Source organism: Chiloscyllium punctatum, chromosome 19 (genome assembly GCF_047496795.1).
Source record: "Chiloscyllium punctatum isolate Juve2018m chromosome 19, sChiPun1.3, whole genome shotgun sequence".
Classification (NCBI taxonomy): domain Eukaryota; kingdom Metazoa; phylum Chordata; class Chondrichthyes; order Orectolobiformes; family Hemiscylliidae; genus Chiloscyllium; species Chiloscyllium punctatum.
The window spans coordinates 92,151,708-92,173,557 of NC_092757.1; the positions used below are offsets into that span (position 1 = coordinate 92,151,708).

A 21,850-nucleotide genomic window follows, 5' to 3' on the forward strand; every position below is an offset into this window, starting at 1 on the left:
ACGCTAAGGGCTGATTCTTGGTGTCAGGATTTCTTGGAGCAGGTTACTTAAGCTACAACACATGCAGAAAATCTGTGAAATTAGATTTTCCGCAGTCAAAGCTAGGAGTCCAGAGATTGGGATTTTCACATTTTTATTGGGAAAATATCATCTGAAATCAAACTGTTGTTCAAAATCTCAGCACATCTGCAGTATAATCCAAGACAACCATTTAACACAGTCCAGTACAATAAAGGACAGCCACATGATGTAGTGTATCAGAAACTGTGACTGATATGTGACACAATCCAACAGAATATACAAAAGATACATCGCATATTTAAGGAGAAAAGAGGATTGCTCAATAGCGAAGTCAGTGAGGAGGTAAGTGAACCAGAGTAGATACTCAAATAGCACATAGCCGAACCATATGTTTAAATCGAATACAATGTACAGGAGCCATGTACCAAACCTCTCCAGGCAATACCAGAACCTGGCAGTGGAGTCCGGTACAATGTACATCAACCACAGCAAGTAATCCTTCAAAATGTAGATCTGCCAACTATAGTATTCAGCCAGAAGGTACGAGAGATAAAGCACACGCTCTTCGAAGAGGTACCAGAGGTTAATGCTGCTGTCCTTCACAATGTACAGGAACCAAATGATGTACCGTAGGTCTGCCATACACCACCAGGTGGTATGGATGGGCAGGATGTAAGATATCCACTTGGCATGACCCAGCAAGCTCTGGGATAGGCCGATCGCCAGGTCCAGCATGCAGTAAGACACATACAGGGTGCAGTTCAGAACGCTGTAGCTGAACAAGAGGGAGTAATCTCTGATCACATACACCTGCCACCTGATATAATCTGTCCAGGCATATGCCAGCCACAGACCACTCCTGGATTTAAAATAGGCTGACCACAGAGAGAAGCTGGACAGAACATGCGAGAGCCACCTGAAATACTCATAGAGCACGTAGAGGAACCAGTTGGTCTGGTCTGACAAGCTGTAAAGGAACCACAGGTTAGTGTCCAGGATAATGTATGACACCCACACAATAAGCCTCCACGTGGTGTGCAGGATCCACAAACACACCACATTGTCCAACAGATCGAACACAAGCCAGGCCGCAGAGCTGAGCAGGCTGTTGGAGATCCACATGCTGTACTCAAACATGGTGCAAGAGACCCAGATGGTACATTCCAGCAGGAGGTGGGACAAAGAGATGGTACAGCCCAGAAGGAAGCCTGACAGTGACATCACAGAGTGACCTGTCCCACCGACATGTGACGTTACAAAGTGAGCATCCATGTCTCTGAGCAGATGGGTGACGGAGCAGGGAGCAACGACAACTCGGCAGAGTGCAGAGGGACAATCATTCGGAGCGGTAACACTCCAGACATTGTGCAGAGGATGTCGGGGGACGAAATAATCCAGCAGTCAGTCTCCTTCCTTCAGCTCTCCCTAGAACGATACAGCAACACCACGGCACAGCATGTGGTCTGAGGCAGTGTCCCCTCGGCCTCCCCTCCCCCAGCTCACCCCCTCCCCCAGCCCCCATTATTGTGAAGGTCGCTCTCTCTCTCTCCCCTTCATGTCACTGACCTCTGAGTCAACAATAGGACTGTGAGCCAACAGGGAATGTGGGAACACGTGTCAGAAAGGAAGGTCCACTCGCCACATCGAGGCTGGCTGGGGACAGTTCCTCTCCACCCAGACACTGCCACGGCAATGCCAACCTCTGAGTGGTCACTACAGGAAGCCCTGGGTCAGCCAGCATCAGAACGGCCCTCCCTCGCAGGGAGTCCAGTAAACCTGCTCCTCTCACTCGGTGACACCAAGTTCCTTCACCGAAGCAGATCGGTTATGGTTACAGCACGCCCTCGGGTATTGTGTCTGACTGCTGTAGGCAGCTGGTGAGTCCTCGTTGTCTCACAAACCTACACTCGAATAAAGGCAGAACACTGCAAACTGTAAATATAGAAACAGAGAGTGCTGGAGAAACTCAGCAGGTCCAGCAGCAGCTGTGCAGACACAGCCCAGAGTCTGGGAAGACTCTTCTTCAGAAATTGAAATGTGTTAGAAAGCAGGTTAATTTTAGACTTCAGTATGTATATATTCCAACAATGCCATGCAGCCTCAGCACTGACTCTCCAACAGTGCAGCACTCCCTCAGCACTGACCCTCTGACAGTGCGGTGCTCCCTCAGCACTGACCCTCTGACAGTGCGGCACTCCCTCAGCACTGACCCTCCGACAGTGCAGCACTCCCTCAGCACTGACCCTCCGACAGTGCGGCGCTCCCTCAGCACTGACCCTCTGACAGTGCAGCACTCCCTCAGCACTGACCCTCCTACAGTGCAGCACTCCCTCAGCACTGACCCTCCGACAGTGCAGCACTCCCTCAGCACTGACCCTCTGATAGTGCGGTGCTCCCTCAGCACTGACCCTCCGACAGTACGGCACTCCCTCAGCACTGACCCTCCATTAGTGGGGCACTCCCTCAGCACTGACCCTCTGACAGTGCAGCACTCCCTCAGCACTGACCCTCCGACAGTGCGGCGCTCCCTCAGCACTGACCCTCTGACAGTGCAGCACTCCCTCAGCACTGACCCTCCTACAGTGCAGCACTCCCTCAGCACTGACCCTCCGACAGTGCAGCACTCCCTCAGCACTGACCCTCTGATAGTGCGGTGCTCCCTCAGCACTGACCCTCCGACAGTACGGCACTCCCTCAGCACTGACCCTCCATTAGTGGGGCACTCCCTCAGCACTGACCCTCTGACAGTGCGGCACGACCTCAGTAGTGCATGGTGAGTGTCAGGCTGAATTATGAGTTCCAGTCTCTCGTGTTCGTGAGTGTGAGATGAGTGTTAGCCCCTCGGTTCCATCTGACAGGGATGTGATCAAACTGGTTTGATGTCAGAGTATTCCACGTGTGGAACGGCCTGTTTCACAAAAACCTTCAAGTACTGGGACCCTTCTTCTCTGGGGTGGGGGGTGGACATAAAGAACTTTCAAGATGGAACAGAGAGCTGTGAGGAAGTAGTGCTTGGGAAGAATCTCCTTGTTAGAAGTTACAAATAGAAAGTTGAAGTGTGTCCTGGAGAATATATCTGTCAGTGAGTGGCGTTGTGAGGAACTGTGAAATCTTGGCGACAGTTTCTACTGGATATGGATGGCCTCTTTCACTGTGATTGTGACAACATTATTGTTTAATGATTGTCTTGTTAGTGTCGAATGGTGGAAATCATTGCCCCCTGTGTTCCGATGCTATTGCTGGGGGTGGGGGAGGCAAGGCTGGGTCTGCTCCTGGTTAATGTTACAGCGTCCCCAAGTCCACACAGACTCCAAATCCAGGAGCCAGGCTCACAAACCCACACCAGGATCTTCAGGCCCAGCCTCGAGCCTGCTCTATGTTCAGCTGCTTGCTCACAGCCTTCATCAGTCAGACAGTGTGATGATCAGGACCAGGCCTCTGCACACCTTCTCGAAGGCTGATCCGAGATCTCTGTCCCATCACGGACCAACACGACCAGCTTCCAGCTCTCCATCTGTCAGCCACATTCACAATCCCACCCCACACACCCTCGTGTTCCCCCGCCCGCCCACCGAAAGTGGCCTGACTTCACATTCCCTCCTGTACTTTGGAGGTTGTCAGGGTGGGGAGCTGTGGGGAAATCAAGGAGGGGCCGTTGTTTTGAACTGACAGAACTCTCAGTTCATCCCTCAGGCCAAACCCACTGAGATGGACTTCACTGGCTGGCCATTCAGCCAGTGATTTCCTCCTGTCCCAGCCGGCTCCATGGTGACACTGGGAGGTAGGAGGGGAAAGGGTTCAGTCTCAGCCACTCCACCAGCATCATCCCGCACCCACCCCCTTCCCAATTCATACATTTACTACCTGGGCCCCTCACCCTCTCACTCACTCACCCACTCACTCACCCCCTCACTCACTCACTCACCCCCTCACTCACTCACTCACCCCCTCACTCACTCACCCCCTCACTCACTCACCCACTCACTCACCCCCTCACTCACTCACTCACCCCCTCACTCACTCACTCACCCCCTCACTCACTCACCCCCTCACTCACTCACCCACTCACTCACCCCCTCACTCACTCACTCACCCCCTCACTCACTCACCCTCTCACTCACTCACCCCCTCACTCACTCACCCCCTCACTCACCCTCTCACTCACTCACCCTCTCACTCACTCACCCCCTCACTCACTCACCCATTCACTCACCCCCTCACTCACTCACTCACCCCCTCACTCACTCACCCTCTCACTCACTCACCCCCTCACTCACTCACTCACTCACCCCCTCACTCACTCACCCCCTCACTCACTCACTCACCCTCTCACTCACTCACCCTCTCACTCACTCACCCCCTCACTCACTCACTCACCCCCTCACTCACTCACCCCCTCACTCACTCACTCACCCCCTCACTCACTCACCCTCTCACTCACTCACCCCCTCACTCACTCACTCACCCCCTCACTCACTCACTCACCCTCTCACTTACTCACCCCCTCTCTCACTCACTCACCCTCTCACTCACTCACCCTCTGTCCATCCACGATATCATCTCTCCTCTCCCCCCACCTCACCGTCTGACTGTGTTCTCTCTGTTTGATTTCTTACATTTGCTCTGGAACAGTTCGCCTGATTCTCCTGAACGTTTCGATGAGACTCTCACATCAAGCGACAACTTTGAAGCTTCTCCGATTTGGATGCATGTGCCCCGCCCTCTCAGGTATTTGCCTTGCCCCAGTCCTCCCCCCCTCAGTTTATCTTCTCACGCCCCCCCCCACCCCCGACCCCCCATTACCTCCCTTTGCCCCTCAGTATTGCCTCGCTCCCCCCTCCCACAGCTGGAGCAGTCAGTGTGTGGGTGGGGGGGGGGGGTTGGCGCACTCACTGCTGCCTGTGTAGGTGGGTACAGAGACGTACTAGTCTCCAGGAAAGCTCTCTTGGTGCCTCTGGGTCTTCGGTCCTGGCCCTGTCTGAGGCTCACAGTGAGTGGGCCCTGAGCAGTCTCCCCCCCCTCCCCCCACCCCCCCCCCCCCTCCCCCACTGACAGATTCTGTGCCTCACGACCCACAGTGACCCAATGGTGGGGCAGGCAGGGCACTGGGCTATGTTCACCATTGACCCCATGCCTGGATCTCGCTCTCACCCACCCAGCCCCCACATCACCCCCTCCCCTACATCATCTCCTCCCTCACATCATCCCCTCCCCACATCACCCCCTCCCTCACATCATCCCCTCCCCACATCACCCCCTCCCTCACATCACACCCTCCCCCACATCACCACCTCCCTCACATCACCCCCTCCCCACATCACCACCTCCCCACATCACCCCCTCCCCACATCACCACCTCCCCACATCACCCCCTCCCCACATCACCCCCTCCCCACATCACCACCTCCCCACATCACCCCCTCCCTCACATCACCCCCTCCCTCACATCACCCCCTCCCCACATCACCCCCTCCCCACATCACACCCTCCCCCACATCACACCCTCCCCCACATCACCACCTCCCCACATCACCCCCTCCCCACATCACCCCCTCCCCACATCACACCCTCCCCCACATCACCACCTCCCCACATCACCACCTCCCCACATCACACCCTCCCCACATCACACCCTCCCCCACATCACACCCTCCCCCACATCACCCTCTCCATCACCTTATCCCCCTCCCCCACATCACCCACTCCCCACATCACCACACTCCCTTTCATCACCCTCCTCCCCCACATCACCCCCACACTCACATCACTCCACCCCCCACAGCACCCCATTCCCAAACCCCCTCCCTCACATCATCCCCCTCCCCCACATAACCCCCTCCTCCGCATCCCCCTCCACCACATCATCCCCCTCCCCCGCATCCCTGTCCCTCACATCACCCCCTCCCCCACATCACCCTCCCCTCCCCCACATCACCCCCCTCCCTCTCATCACCCCCTCCCTCAAATCATCCCCCTCCCCCACATCACCCTCCCCTCCCCCACATCACCCCATGTCCCCCACATTCTCTCCCCTTGCATCCCCACTCATTGGCCCATCACCCCTCTACAACCTCATCCCAGCCGCCAGGTGCCATTTTCTAGAATATTCCCTCATCTCTCTTCCCTTCCATAAGCCCCTTGTTAAACCCCCTCTCTCCACCCCCCCAAACCATGGTATACTCAACCATGCTTGTCTGTCTGTCCTGTCCATCTGTCAGTCTGTCCGTCTGTCTTGTCTGTCTGTCTGTCTGTCTGTCTTGTCCATCTGTCTGTCTGTCCGTCTGTCTGGCTGTCTTGTCCATCTGTCTGTCTGTCCGTCTTTCTTGTCTGTCTGTCTGTCTGTCTGTCTGTCTGTCTTGTCCGTCTGTCTGTCTGTCCGTCCATCAGTCTGTCCATCCGTCTGTCGCCCGTCCATCTGTCTGTCCGTCTGTCTGTCTGTCTGTCTGTCTGTCCGTCTGTCTATCCGTCTGTCTGTCCTGTCCATCTGTCTGTCTATCATTGGGTCTGTCTCTTTCAGACTGGGACTCTGTTCTGTGTAAGAGGGGTTTGTCTGATGCCCCGATGTTGGGTTTGATTTGATTTTCCAGGTTAGAGGATTATCCTGAAGGGGTTGAATCGATCACAGAGGAAAGCCTTTGTGAGTGCTTCCCATTTCAAATGGATAAAAATAACATCATCAGGTATTACCTTCAATTATTAGTTTGTCTGCCATCAGCCGGTCAGTGCTGGCTCTTTGTAATTGAGAGACAACATAGATGCACCAAAACCAGCAAAACCCAACAATAAATAAAATTGTGAAATAATGATGCCAAAGTTTTAAAACGCTGTAAAAAAAAAGGCTTACATTTATATAGCATCTATTACAACCACTGGACTCTTTATGGCACTTCCTCAGCACTGACCCCCCGACAGTGCGGCGCTCCCTCAGCACTGACCCCCCGACAGTGCGGCGCTCCCTCAGCACTAACCCTCTGATAGTGCAGCACTCCCTCAGCACTGACCCTCCGACAGTGCCCACTCCCTCAGCACTGACCCTCCGACAGTGCCCACTCCCTCAGCACTGACCTTCCGACAGTGCCCACTCCCTCAGCACTGACCCTCCAACAGTGCCCACTCCCTCAGCACTGAGCCTCCGACAGTGCCCACTCCCTCAGCACTGACCCTCCGACAGTGCCCACTCCCTCAGCACTGACAATCCGACAGTGCCCACTCCCTCAGCACTGACAATCCGACAGTGCCCACTCCCTCAGCACTGACCCTGTGACAGTGCAGCACTCCCTTAGCACTGACCCTGTGACAGTGCGGCGCTCCCTCAGCACTGACCCTGTGACAGTGCAGCACTCCCTCGGCACTGACCCTCCGACAGTGCCCACTCCCTCAGCACTGACCCTGTGACAGTGCCCACTCCCTCAGCATTGACCCTGTGACAGTGCAGCACTCCCTCAGCACTGACCCCCCGACAGTGCCCACTCCCTCAGCACTGACCCTGTGACAGTGCAGCACTCCCTCAGCACTGACCCCCCGACAGTGCGGCACTCCCTCAGCACTGACCCTCCGACAGTGCTCACTCCCTCAGCACTGACCCTGTGACAGTGCCCACTCCCTCAGAACTGACTCTGTGACAGTGCAGCACTCCCTCAGCACTGACCCTCTGACAATGCCCACTCCCTCAGCACTGACCCTCCGACAGTGTGGCACTCCCTCAGCACTGACCCTCCGACAGTGCCCACTCCCTCAGCACTGACCCTCCGACAGTGCCCACACCCTCAGCACTGACCCTCTGACAGTGCCCACTCCCTCAGCACTGACCCTCCGACAGTGCCCACTCCCTCAGCACTGACCCTCTGACAGTGCCCACTCCCTCAGCACTGACCCTCCGACAGTGCCCACTCCCTCAGCACTGACCCTCTGACAGTGCCCACACCCTCAGCACTGACCCTGTGACAGTGCCCACTCCCTCAGCACTGACCCTACGGCAGTGCCCACTCCCTCAGCACTGACCCTCTGACAGTGCCCACTCCCTCAGCACTGACCCTACGGCAGTGCCCACTCCCTCAGCACTGACCCTCTGACAGTGCCCACTCCCTCAGTACTGACCCTCCGACAGTGCCCACTCCCTCAGTACTGACCCTCCGACAGTGCCCACTCCCTCAGCACTGACCCTCTGACAGTGCCCACTCCCTCAGCACTGACCCTCCGACAGTGCCCACTCCCTCAGCACTGACCCTCCGACAGTGCCCACTCCCTCAGCACTGACCCTCTGACAGTGCCCACTCCCTCAGCACTGACCCTCTGACAGTGCCCACTCCCTCAGCACTGACCCTACGGCAGTGAGGCACCTCCTCAGCTCTGTCCAGTGAGGGTCAGCTTTGAGTGGTTGAGCCCCTGCTGGGAATTGGAGCTGGTGTACCAACTGACTCACAGCGACACCAGAGGCCAGAGGGTGCTGTGGTACAGTGGGGTACTGTCCCTCCCTCTGGACCAGTCCCACCTGGGGCTGTGGTGGTAGAGTGTGCAAACAGCTTGATTGAAACAAGTATAAATGGTACAACTCGCTCAACGGGCTCCCTGGGATTGGCCCCATCACAAGGCAAACACCAATAGGAGCTGGCAGGTGTGGGCCATTCAGTCACTTCTCCCTGCTGTCCCTGCCTCACAGCACGAGGGATCTAGGTTCGATTCCAGCCTCAGGTGACTGACTGTGTGGAGTTTGCACATTCTGCCCGTGTCTGTGTGGGTTTCCTCCTGGTGCTCCGGTTTCCTCCCACAGTCCAAAGGTGTGTGGGTCAGGGTGGATTGGCCTTGGGGAATTGCCCAGAATGTTCAGGGATGTGCAGGTTAGGTGCATGAGTCAGGGGTAAGTGTAGGGTAGGGGGAATGGGTCTACGGAGGATCAGTATAGATTAGTTGGGCTGAAGGGCCTGTTTCCACACTGTAGGGATTCTATGATCTATGATTCAACTTGATTGCAGTGTGTAGATGCTGTTTAACTATGTAAGGGGCAGCCAATGGGTTGCTTTCTCTCCCTACCTACCCGGTCATTCGTAAACCCATCCCCAATGATAAATCTGTGCAGCAAATCAGAGACAGTGCAATCTAACTGATATACTGCTGTGTATCAGGCTGTTGTAGAATGCTCTATTTGTCTGTAACATAGTGAGAGAATGATTTGATATTTAGAGTATTTATTCTGCACAGCAGTTGTGAGCGTTTTAAAGGCGAGGATATCATTGATGGATGCTTCAGCTATCAGATGGATATTGGTAAACTGAACAGGTATGCACTTTGATTTCTTCATAGTCAGGTGTAGCATGTATCTCATTGTGAAGCAATATTGACCTTACACATCCAGCAACAGCATAGAGTCGAGTTTCTGACTCGCTGTACATTACAGTGGTGCCTGGGGATTAACTGGAGGTAAGCTGTTGCGCTTTTGTAAAATGGAAAACCAATTTGATAACTTGTTAATGACAACAATCTGATTATTAATATTCACTTGGTGCCTCTAATTGCAATCTTTCATTAACTCTCCAGTTACATTCCTGAAGTGTCAATCAGTGTGTTCATTATCCATTAACAATCCTTCAGTCTGTCTGTCAAATCTCCCTTACCCCACTTTGCTGCCTTTTCTCTGTAACCCTCCATCCCCTTCCTGACTGAAGTCTGTACGTCAGGTTTGAATATACTTACCAACCCAGCCCTCTGTGGTAAAGAATTCCCCAGATTCACTCCATTCTGAGAGAAGAAATTCCTCCTCATCTCTGTCTTAAATGTATGATCCCTTATTTTGAGGGGATGCCCTGTGCTCCTGGACTCTCCCACAGGAAGACAAACGTTTTGCATCTCCCCTGGGAGTCCTCCTGAGGATGTGTATGTCACCTCTCATTCTTCTAAACTCCAACAAGTGGAATCACAGGTCTATAGGATAGTGAAGGAGGGGTTTGGTATGCTTTCCTTTATTGGTCAGAGTATTGAGTACAGGAGTTGGGAGGTCATGTTGCGGCTGTACAGGACATTGATTAGGCCACTGTTGGAATATTGCATGCAATTCTGGTCTCCTTCCTATTGGAAAGATATTGTGAAACTTGGAAGGGTTCAGAAAAGATTTACAAGGATGTTGCCAGGGTTGGAGGATCTGAGCTACAGGGAGAGGCTGAACAGGCTGGGGCTGTTTTCCCTGGAGCGTCGGAGGCTGAGGGGTGACCTTATAGAGGTTTATAAAATCATGTGGGGCATGGATAGGATAAATAGACAAAGTCTTTCCTTGGGGTCAGGGAGTCCAGAACTAGAGGTTTAGGGTGAGAGGGGAAAGATATAAAGGGACCTAAGGGGCAACTTTTTCACACAGAGGGTGGTATGTGTATGGAATGAGCTGCCAGAGGATGTGGTGGAGGCTGGTACAATTGTAACATTTAAGAGGAATTTGGATGGGTATATGAATAGGAAGGGTTTGGAGGGATATGGGCCATGTGCTGGCAATGGGACTAGGTTACTTTAGGATATCTGGTTGGCATGGAGAGTTAGACCATAGGGTCTGTTTCTGTGCTGTACATCTCTATGACTCTATGAGTCTAACTATGTGCTCAACCTATACAACCTGCCCTCATAGAACAGTCCCTCCGTACCTAATATCAGCTCGTCAACTTTCTGTGAACTGCCCCCAATGCCAGTACGATTTCCTTAGATAAAGGACCCAAACTGTTCACAGTATTCCAGCAGTGGCTCAGCAAATGTCTTGAATTGATTTAACAAGGCCTCCTCTATTCCCTTTGAAATAAAGGCTAACATTCCATTTGCCTTCCCTATTACCCACTGAACCTGGATACTATTTTCTTGTGATGCAGAGACAAAGATCCCCAAGTCGTTCAGTTCTGTAACTTTCTGCAGCCTCTTCCCATTTAAGTAATAGTCAGCTCCTCGACTCTTCCTGCCAAAGTGCATAATTTCACATTTCACCACATTATATTCCATCCACCACTTGCTTGATCTGTTTATATCCTTCTGCAGACTCTTTGTATCATCTTCACCTCTTGTCTTTCTGTTTATTTTAGAGTCGTCTGCAAACTTCGCTGTAATGCTTTAACCGTCCCCATCCAGGTCATCAGTATGTGGAAGCTATAATTGTGGGCCCAGCACTGATCCCTGAATTACAGGCTGTGATTCCAAAATTCCCCTCCTATCCCAACTTGCTTTCTTCTCTTACTTTGTCAATCCCCTCCATGTATATATAACTACCCCCCCTCCCCCCCACCCCCCATATCATGGGCTCTTAACTTTATAATTAGCCTAATAGGTAATACCTTATCAAATACCTTCTGAAAACTCAAATATATTACATCTACTGTTTCCCCCTTATCTGTCCTGTTTGTTACTCCCTCAAAGAACCCCTGAAAGTAAATTTGTCAGGATGATTTCCCCTTCATGAAGCCACTCTGCTTACTCAGATTATGTACTTCTAAACACTCTGCTATATCCTTTATATAAAGCCTCCTTATTTACAGATGTTCAGCTAATTGTCCTAATTATGTTTTTTCTCTCCATCCCTTTTTAGATAAGGGTTTTGTATCAGTAGATTTTCAATTGTCTGGGACTTTTCCAGAATCTAACGATTCCTGGAGGATGACTGCCAATATACCCACGATCTCTGTCCCTACTCCTGTAAGATGATGGGAGTCTCGACGTCCCATCCAGCAGCCCCCTGTGATGTTCTGTTTTTGTTGTATTTGATTTCACAGCTTGTGTAAACCTTGTGAAACGGCAGTGAAAGATAATTACGCCCTGCTCGGCTGTCATGTTGATGAAAGTCAAAGTGCCAGGTACTTGTGTTATTTGACATCTACATCCCACAGGCTGGTACTCATCGTTCATTCAATCAACTGCTTCAGACACCTCTCAGGGCTTGAACTCAGATGCTCTGGCTTAGAGATAGGGACACTACCCTTGGACTGCAAGAGCCCTTGATGCAGCTATGTGTTTTGCTGTTCTAGTTGTTGATTTTATGTTGGTGCTTCCTTCGGAACCATGAATGATATCCCAGGGAGACAAATGGTAAATCTGAAAAGTAACCCCTTATTGATGATGCTCCCACCACCACAACCAGTTTAAGACTGGACCCCTCTGGGTCACCTGACCAACTGGCTTAAAGGGGTAGCATCGTCAACTATAGACACACAGAGAGTAGGAGCAGGAGTAGGCCATTTGGCCCTTCGAGCCTGCTCCATCATTCAATCTGATCATGGCTGATCACATAATCTCAGGATCCTATTCCCAGTTTCTCTCCATACCCCTTGATTCCTTTAGCCATATAGGCCACGTCCAGCTCCCTCTTGAGTATATCTAATAAACTGGCACCAACAGCTTCCTGTGGGAGAGAATTCCACAGGTTCCCAACTCTCTGAGTGACGAAATTCTTCCTCATCTCAATCCTGAATTTGAGACAACCACCTGATGAAGGAACATCGCTCCGAAAGCTAGTGCTTCCAAATAAACCTGTTGGAACATAACCTGGTGCTGTGTGATTTTTAACTTTGTCCACCCTAGTCCAACACCGGCATCTCCAACTCACCAATCCTGAATGGCTTCCACCTTATAGTTATACACACATTATAGGTTTCTTCATTTTGGGGAATTGGATTAGTCGTCCTGGCGCTATGCGGTTCTGGCTCAGTTCCTTGCATCCTAAATCGATGGTTGTACGTTTCTCAGCTTGAACTGCTTTCACTGCAGTTTGTCCCAGTGCCTGCCCCCTTTGTCACTCTCCACCTCCATCTGAACCACTGACTGTGGTCTCTGGTCTTTGTGCTGGGAGCTGATCCCTGGTGAGGAGGAGGTGGCTTGCTCGGACCTGATCTGTAATCCGTGTTCCAGTCTGTGTGAGAAGACTCAAACTCTCCTTTATTGTTTTGTGTGGCTAGAGTGAACAACAAAGATGGAGCTCCAGTCGGGTGCAACGATGAACCCAGGTGAGAACCCATCTCCTTCCCCACCCCCACCCCCCCCCCACCCCCAGGCCATCTGGGAAGGCTAGGAGAGACTGACTGAAAGAACCTGAATTTCTGTAGCACCTTTCACAGCCCCAGGACTTAGCATCCCAAAGTGCTTTTCCGTCATTGAAGCATTTTCAAAGAACAGTGATATAGGGAAATTTGGCCTTCAGTTCATACATAGCAAGATCCCAACAAGACAATGAGATAAAAGATTGGCTTGGATTAATATTGGTCTGGACAGCGGGGTGGAATTGCAACATACTCACAGACTCAGAAAGCACACATCACTGGCAGAGATGGTAGCACACTGGTATACAGGAGGGAGGGGACATTGACTGTGGATCCCATGAAACCTCAGGACTTCAGGTTAAACATGGGCAAGGAAAGCTCCTGTACATTAGCAGTTACCACACATACGACAAACCTGGACATATCCGGGTTAGCGTGGATGGACATTTTGGTTGGCATGGACCAGTTAGGGCCAAAGGGCCTGTCTCCATGCTTTAGGATTCTATGACTGTCTGACTCTATCAGCATAGACTGATGGGCTGATGGGTCTCCACTGTGCTGTATAACTGTATGAATTGTCCCTCCCTCGACACTCGCACCAGTTTCATGATTAGTCCTCATTAAGAATCTGTTCCATAGTGAGGACAAGAGACACATGTAGTCAGACTAGACACTCATACCTGAATAACTTAATGGGGTTATGAGAAGATTGGCTGTTCTTGTAGTTATTGGGTATTTTGGTGAATTCAGGTTCCAATCTCAACACAAACTCTGAGTTACTAGACTGGCACCATCACCAACCATCGCCATCCATCATTAACCATTGCCAACCATCACCAACCGTCATTAACCATTACTAATCATCACCAACCATCACTGACCATCACCAGCCATCATTAACCATCACCAATCATCACCAACCATCACTAACCATCACTAACCAGTTACAACTGGCACCTTGAGCAAGAGATGGACCACCCACCAACATTCCATAACTAAACGCTTCAGTCAACAGTCCTTGGGGCCTCTGGGTTAAAGTGGTGATGGGATTGGGATCAGTTGGGAAACAGCGGATGTTCTTAGATATTGTTGGGAAACTGAATTTGTCCCCTTCATTCTGTCAAGGCATCAGCTCGATTACAAAGCGTGTCAGATTCAGCTCTTCAACGCCATCTTTGAAGGAGATCTGGACACCATAGATACCTTACTTGGAAAGGTCAAGGAATCTAATGGCTATCTCTCTCATCAAATATTAAAAGGTAAAGATTGAGAGAGAGCCAGAGAGAGTGAGAGAGAGGAAGTCATTTTTTATGAAGCACCCTCAACTCTGTCCCTCAGAAATCCCTCGAACCCTCCACCCTGATTATTTTGAGACCTGCTTGACTTGTCTGAGGGAGCTTGCTACCATTAATCCGCTTTTGTCTTTGCTTTATCTTGAGCCTATCGAGTGATAGGGGAGGGTATGGGCTAGTGATATTATCTCTGGGTTGTTAATCCAGAAACCTCGTTAATATTCTGGGGACCTGCTTTCGAATCCGGCCATGGCAGATGATGGAATGTGAATCCAATAAAAATGTGGAAATAAGAGTCTAATGATGACCATGAACCCATGTTGGAAAATACCATCTGGTTCACTGATGTCCTTCAGGGAAGGAATCTACCATCCTTACCTGGTCTGGCCTACATATGAGTCTTCACCTGCTGCAATATAGTTGAGCCTTAGATGCCCTCTGGGCAATTAGGTGTGGACAATAAATACTGGCCTAGTCAGTGACATCCATGTCCTGAGGATGAATTTTTAAAACGTGGTAGAGGATACACCACTGCAGAGTCCCTCAGAAGAGGATAATGAGGTGGTTTATTCTGTGAGAGTGAGATATACAACCACATTGGGTCAGGCAGAAAGACTCGGACTCTGATGGAGCGGGGACAGATCTCTCTGCTCCCTCCAAAGGCTGGGCCAAAGCTCTCAAACCACAGAATGGTGGGGAATGGATGTGTGATATCAATAGAATGGGTGGATCCAATAGGAAATGAACATTAACCCCTTCAGAACCATTTCCCTACACTCTCCTTTGACTATGCTGAAAGATTCAACAATTAGGCAAAGTTACAAAATGTCCAGATGGAGAGATACCAGGGCGGGTCAGTATTGTCTAACAGATCTCACAGAGAATGGATGGATAGGAATACAGTTAGCACAGGAGAACGGGTTGCTGGAGTTAGACACTTTATCACAGGATAAGGCCATTCAGCCCATCATGTCTGTGAGGACTCTGAAGGAGCAATTCATTTCATATCATTTTCCTGCCTCCTCCTGTAACCCTGCCTATTGGATCAGACTGGTATCTGAAAAGAAAAACCTTTCTTGTTTTTTTGGCAAATGGATTAAAGATATATCAGGCCCCCAAAACCATCAGCTTCGCAATGAGATGTTGGGAAGGCAGAGACTGAGATCGGGTTTGGAAGTCTGGATGCTTCCTATTGGGATTGGCCTGGGGCCGTGTGGGATATTAAATGCAACTTTACGATCATTCCCTCAACTTTGAGAAATGGTGGAATGCAGAGACTGAATTTAAGAAAATAACGGAGAGATGTGGGGTTTTATTTGGGAAGAGTGAGATGCAGAGGGTTCAAAGGGTCTGCTACATCAATGTCCATAGTGACCTGGTCAGGTCTGAGAGTTCAGCAGATCCTGGGAGGGAGGAGATTAGCAGGAACCCCCTCCAACCTGGAGTTTCCCTCACTCTGGACTTTCTCACATCACTCACACACAGATCCAAACACCGGTCAGACCTGCCTGATGAAAGCTTTACTAAAAATAACAAACAAAGCAGAGGATGCAGCCCAAGACTGCAAGACTGTGGAGATTGTCAAGAAGCTAATCTCCTTCTCAAGGAAGACTGGAGACCTGGAAGCCTTTATCAATGCAGCCTACACTGACAAGATTTACAGAGGTAGGAAATGAGGCTAGATTTCCCAGTATTGGCTTTCCATGTAAAATATTGGCCACACTCCCCACCTCAGGTGAAAAGTGAACTGTGATGTGTCTCTGTCTCCAGGACAGACAAGTCTGCACATTGCAGTGGAGCGCAGGAGGTGTGACCTGGTCAAGCTGTTGGTCAGAAACGGTGCCGCTGTTGATGTCATGGCCAAAGGAAGCTTCTTTCGCAACAAGAAACACAAAAAATGTTCCTTCTATTTTGGTGAGTTCAAATAGTGAAATCTTAAATACAGCAAGGATAAGGAAGATACCACACATTCACTGACTGACACACTCAATCTGACTGACACACACTCACTCACTGATGCACACTGTCTCACCAACAGATTCACTGACTGACACACTCTCTGACTGACATATACTGTCTGACACACACTGCTTGACTGACATACACTGACAGACACACACTATCTGACTGACACACACTCACTGACTGACAAAACTGCCTGACTAACACACACTCACTGACACACTCTCGACTGACATACACTGTCTGACTGACACTCACTCACTGAGACACACTGTCTGATTGACAAACACTGTCTGACTGACATACACTGCCTGACTGACACACACTCACTGACGGACACGCACAGTCTGACTGATGGACACTGCCTGACTGAGGTATACTCACTCACTGACACACACTGTCTGACTGACACACACTCCATCACTGGCACAAACTGACTGACTGATGCACACTCATTGACTGACACACACTGACTGATCCACACTGTCTGACTGACACACATTGATTGACATACACTCACTGACTCATGCACACAGTCTGACTGATGCACACTCACTGACTGACACACAGTGCCTGACACACACTCACTGACTGACACACTGCGTGACTCACACTCACTGACTGACACACACTGCCTGACACACACTCACTGACGGATACACACAGTCTGACTGATGCACACTCACTGACTGACACACAGTGCCTGACTGATGCACACTTACTGGCTGACATACACTCACTGACTGACATGCAATCACTGATTGACACACACTGCCTGACTGACGCGCACTTACTGAATGACACACACTGACTGATCCACACTGTCTGACTGACACACATTGATTGACACACACTCACTGACTCACACACACAGTCTGACTGACGCACACTCACTGACTGATACACACACTGCCTGACACACACTCACTGACTGTCACACACTCACTGACTGTCACACACTGAACCAATGAGACACAGGGACACAGTCGAGGATTCGACAAATAAACAAGTTAGTGAAGTGGCAGTGGGAGAGAATGGTGGAGAAAAGCCAGATTATGGACACAGATTCTGTGATAATCTATGGTATGTTTGTGCAGGTGATAGTTCAGGGACCGGGAAAGGGTGGAGCCTCCCAGCTGGCATGTTTAAATCACACAGACACCCGGATTGGGAACAGGACTAAGTCACTCCATCCCACTATCACTCAAAAACATTAAACCTGATCAGATTATTCCCGCTCACACCCTGATGACCTTTCACCCTCTATCTAATCAACAAACTATTGCCCTCTACCTTAAGATTCAAAGACTCTGCCTCCATTGCCTTTTGAGGAAGGGAGTTACCCAGAGTCACGGTGCACCATGGGAAGGAGGTCTCATTGGTGGCCCAGAGCCATGTTTCATCAGTGAGATCTGCTTTGTATTCCTGATGAAGGGCTTTTGCCCAAAACATGGATTTGGCTGCTCCTTGGATGCTGCCTGAACTGCTGTGCTCTTCCAGCACCACTTATCCCGAATCCACTCCATATCCACCTGGTGAAGACCCCTCAGGATCGAAGAAGATTCAGTCAGGTCACGGCTGACTCATATAAACTCCAGCAGAACAAGCCCAGTCTGACCAGTATTCCTCATCAAATGATCCACTCAGGGCAGGGATTAGTCTGGTAACCCCTTCTCTGAATTACCTCCAATAGCATTTACAATCCCTCCTTAAACAATATTCTGTGCACAATACTCCAGATATGGTCTTGCCAGTGCCCTGTATAACTGGAGCATAATCTCCCTCTTCTTGTGTTCACTTCCAGTTGCAATAAATTAAAACATTCCACTCATTTTCCTGTTTGTTTGTGTTTTGATGATTCATGCACTGGGACACCCAGGCCCTCCCTGTATCTCAGAGCCCTGCAATCTCTCACCATTTAGGTGCTCAGCTCCCTTTACATTCTCTCCGCCAAAACAGACAATTTCTTTTCTTCGTTTTACCCCCCAATTTCCAGATCTTAATGGAAGTTAACCAAATCCCTCTTCAGCATCCTCCTGTCCCCATTCACAACTCACTTCCCAACCTGGCCTTGTGTCATCAGTAAATTTGGTAACAATTCTGTCCACCCCGTCATCCAAATCCTTTCTATAAATTGTAAAGAGTTGAGGTCGCAGCATTGATCTTTGAGGAACACCACTTGTTACATCTTGCCAGCCAGAAGCTGACCCATTCTCAGTTTCTCTTGGCTTAGCCCATCCTCTGTCCATGTGAATGTATTATCCATGATGTTACTGTAATATGGCACTTTAGCAAATGCTTTTTGAAAATCTAAATGCATAATATCCACTGGTTCCCCTTTAACTACAGTACATAGTACTTTTTCAAAGAATTCTAAACATTACTTCAAACCATGTTGACTCTGCCTGACTATTGTGAATTTATCCAAGTGTCCTCATGTCATAGAGTTATAGAGATGTACAGCTCACCACTTCTCCGCCCCTTGGCCCATCTGGTCCAGATCCTGTTGTAATCTGAGGTAACCCTCTTCGCTGTCCACTACACCTCCAATTTTGGTGTCATCTGCAAACTTACTAACTGTACCTCTTATGCTCGCATCCAAATCATTTATGTAAATGACAAAAAGTAGAGGACCCAGCACCGATCCTTGTGGCACTCCACTGGTCACAGGCCTCCAGTCTGAAAAACAACCCTCCACCACCACCCTCTGTCTTCTACCTTTGAGCCAGTTCTGTATCCAAATGGCTAGTTCTCCCTGTATTCCATGAGATCTAACCTTGCTAACCAGTCTCCCATGGGGAACCTTGTTGAACGCCTTACTGAAGTCCATATAGATCACATCTACTGCTCTGCCCTCATCAATCCTCTTTGTTACTTCTTCAAAAAAACTCAATCAAGTTTGTGAGACATGATTTCATCTTTAATAAGAGCTTCTCACATTTTCCCTATGACAGGTATTAAACAACTGTCTATAGTTTTGTGCTGTGAGTCTCCCTCCCTTTTTGAATACCTTGCTGTGTAACCCGGAACTAGCTGTGCTCCATTCCCTGTTGCAGTAGAAAGCCAGGGTTCCATGTCAGTGACGGACTAGTGAAGCATTGAGGTGTTTTACTGGTCTCTGCTCTTGGCGAAGACTTGGCCAATCGTATATTAATGAGTGTTTCATATCCCAACTCCTGGCTGGTATTGGAAGACACGTGTGATGTGGAAAATATCATGTTCCTCTCCAAGCCACTTCCCATCCTTCACTGTCACTGGGTCAGAATCCTGGGATTCCCTCCCTAAGGGACATTGTGGGTCAACCCACAGCACAGGGACTGCAGCGGTTCAAGAAGGCAGCTCACCCCCACCTTCTCAAGGGGCAACTAGGGACGGGCAATAAATACTGGGCCCAGCCAGTGATAGCCACATCTGGCGGGTAAATTATAAAATGATCAGGATAGGATAGTGATGCTCTCTGCAGTTAAATAGTTGGAACATTTCCCATGATGATGTGAGTTGAGAAGAGTGGTTATCTGTCATTGTGGGTGGGCTGTGGGGGAGGGTGGGGTTGGTAATGGGAGTCATGGCCATTGGAAAGGAGCAGGAGGGGTGGGGAGGGAACTGGGGTGCAGAGATTATTATGTCTACCAGGCACAGTGACTTACAAGATGGTGTTGTTTTTTTCCCCCCTCCCCCTGTCCATACGGGACCCAGGGGGCTTCCCCCTCAGTCTGGCTGCTTGTACCAACCAACTGGACATTGTGACCTTCCTGATTGAGCATGGCGCAGACCCCCGGGCACAGGACCGGGCAGGGAACACGGTGCTACACGCCCTGGTAACCATCGCCTACGACACGGTGGAAGCTCGGAGCTTTGTGACAGAGATGTATGACTTTATCCTGATGAGGAGCACGGACATATCGCCCAGCAAGAACCTGGAGAAGATCACCAACCTCCAGGGTCTGACACCCCTGCACCTGGCTGCTCAGACCGGCAAGATAGGGGTAGGTTCCCAATCAGCGGGCTCTGATTGGTCAAGGCAGAGATCTGACTGGGTTAGCCTTGGGGAGGAGGAGTTGGTCCAATAGAGAATCCATTCAGAGAGGAGCTAACAGCTGAGTTACTGTGGCACTGGAGACACACATGGACAGACTGGGAGTGGAGATTTGTTCCCTACAGGGCAATCAGTTCCTATCTTGAGTCTGTATGAGAATTAATTGCATTTTGCATGACGACCAGTTAATGATTTTTAAGTATTCTCAAAATGAATGAAGAGTCCTCAGCTCCTCAGGGATTTAATCTCAGATTATCCTGATTATAGGTACTGGGCCTGAAGTTATAAATACCGGGGCTCTGAGTTTTGAACAGATGGGAGATTTTTGTTTGAAGTGGTCAATGTTGCTTATGAGGTGCTCCAGAAGATGCAGTTGGTGCTTGCATCCTGCAAACAACATCAGGAGGTGGCCTGTAATTACACAGGGCCCTTTGACATTCAGTTTGAGCAACTGGGTTCAATTCTGGGCACAGCATCTAAGGGAAGGTAGTGTGGGTCTGGAGAGGTGCAGTGCAGCCGAATACCATGGGGCTAGGGGTTCGGAAGGGGCAGGGTATGTATACTGGACTTAACTCTCTTGGCTGGGGGAATGTGACTGCGGTACTGGAGATTGTTAGATAGTGATTACACCAAATGGACTGTCGTGGTTCAAGAAGACAGCTTCTCCAGAGCCATTAGGAATGGCTAATAAATGCTGACTCAGCCAGCAATGCCTATGTCTCACGAATTAATTTCTCTGCAAATCCCTTAAAAATCAGTGGAAGACCAAATTCTCATCCAGTGAATGAAAGATGGCATCAGTGTGAAAACTGTTTCGTGTCAACAGCAAAGGGTGAAAAGGGTTGAGATGAAACTAGTGAAAAGACGCGTCAGTTCCTGTGGTCTCGGCTGGTGCCATTGAACTGTGTTTCCCTCAGTTTGATTCTCTTCCCCACTCTTAATCCATGTCTCTGTATATTGCCTATCAGTGAGAGAGGGGAATGTAAGAGAGGTAGAGTTTAACTTACAGACTGTCATGTTAGCAGTCAATCTCTTTGCAATAAGGAGCTAATCAAAAAAAACTAAAAACTGCAGATGCTGGAAATCTGAAACAATCAGAAAAACAGAAAACGTTTTACCAGGATGTTGCCTGGTCTGGGGGGATTTTAGCGATGAAGAAAGTTTGGATAGACTGGGTTTGTTTGCATTGGAATGATTTAATGGAAGTTTATAAGATTGTGATTGGCACAGAAGGAGTTGGAAAGTATGGAGGGATTAGTTACTAGGGGACACAGGTTCAAGGTGATGGGGGGGATTGGGGGGATGACATTTAAAAGAGATGAGCGAGGCAAGTTTTTCACACAAAGGGTGGTGAGTCCATGGAACGTGCTGCCAGAGGAGGGGGTGGAAGCAGACACAATAGCAGCATTCAAGAAACACCTGGATGGACACAGGAATAGGAAGGGAATGGAGGGATACGGATCCTGTAAGTGAAGACAGTTTCAGTGTGGAAGGGCAAAATGTATCAGTGCAGGCTTGGAGGGCCAAAGGCCTGTTCCCATGCT

General features: G+C 49.9%; 1 protein-coding gene across 5 annotated transcripts in view; it reads left to right on the top strand.

Annotated features, from left to right (window-relative positions):
* LOC140491616 (transient receptor potential cation channel subfamily V member 3-like) overlaps nucleotides 1-21,850 on the top strand; it is a 63,987-nt gene that overhangs the window by 13,338 nt on the left and 28,799 nt on the right. For all 5 annotated transcript variants that reach the window (XM_072590060.1, XM_072590057.1, XM_072590059.1 and 2 more), the window contains exons 3-11: nucleotides 4,654-4,749; nucleotides 6,609-6,701; nucleotides 9,220-9,297; nucleotides 11,757-11,837; nucleotides 12,936-12,983; nucleotides 14,142-14,275; nucleotides 15,794-15,973; nucleotides 16,079-16,222; nucleotides 19,967-20,256. In XM_072590060.1, the coding sequence (XP_072446161.1) occupies nucleotides 4,654-4,749; nucleotides 6,609-6,701; nucleotides 9,220-9,297; nucleotides 11,757-11,837; nucleotides 12,936-12,983; nucleotides 14,142-14,275; nucleotides 15,794-15,973; nucleotides 16,079-16,222; nucleotides 19,967-20,256 (1,144 nt within the window). The remainder of the gene's footprint in view (nucleotides 1-4,653; nucleotides 4,750-6,608; nucleotides 6,702-9,219; nucleotides 9,298-11,756; nucleotides 11,838-12,935; nucleotides 12,984-14,141; nucleotides 14,276-15,793; nucleotides 15,974-16,078; nucleotides 16,223-19,966; nucleotides 20,257-21,850) is intronic.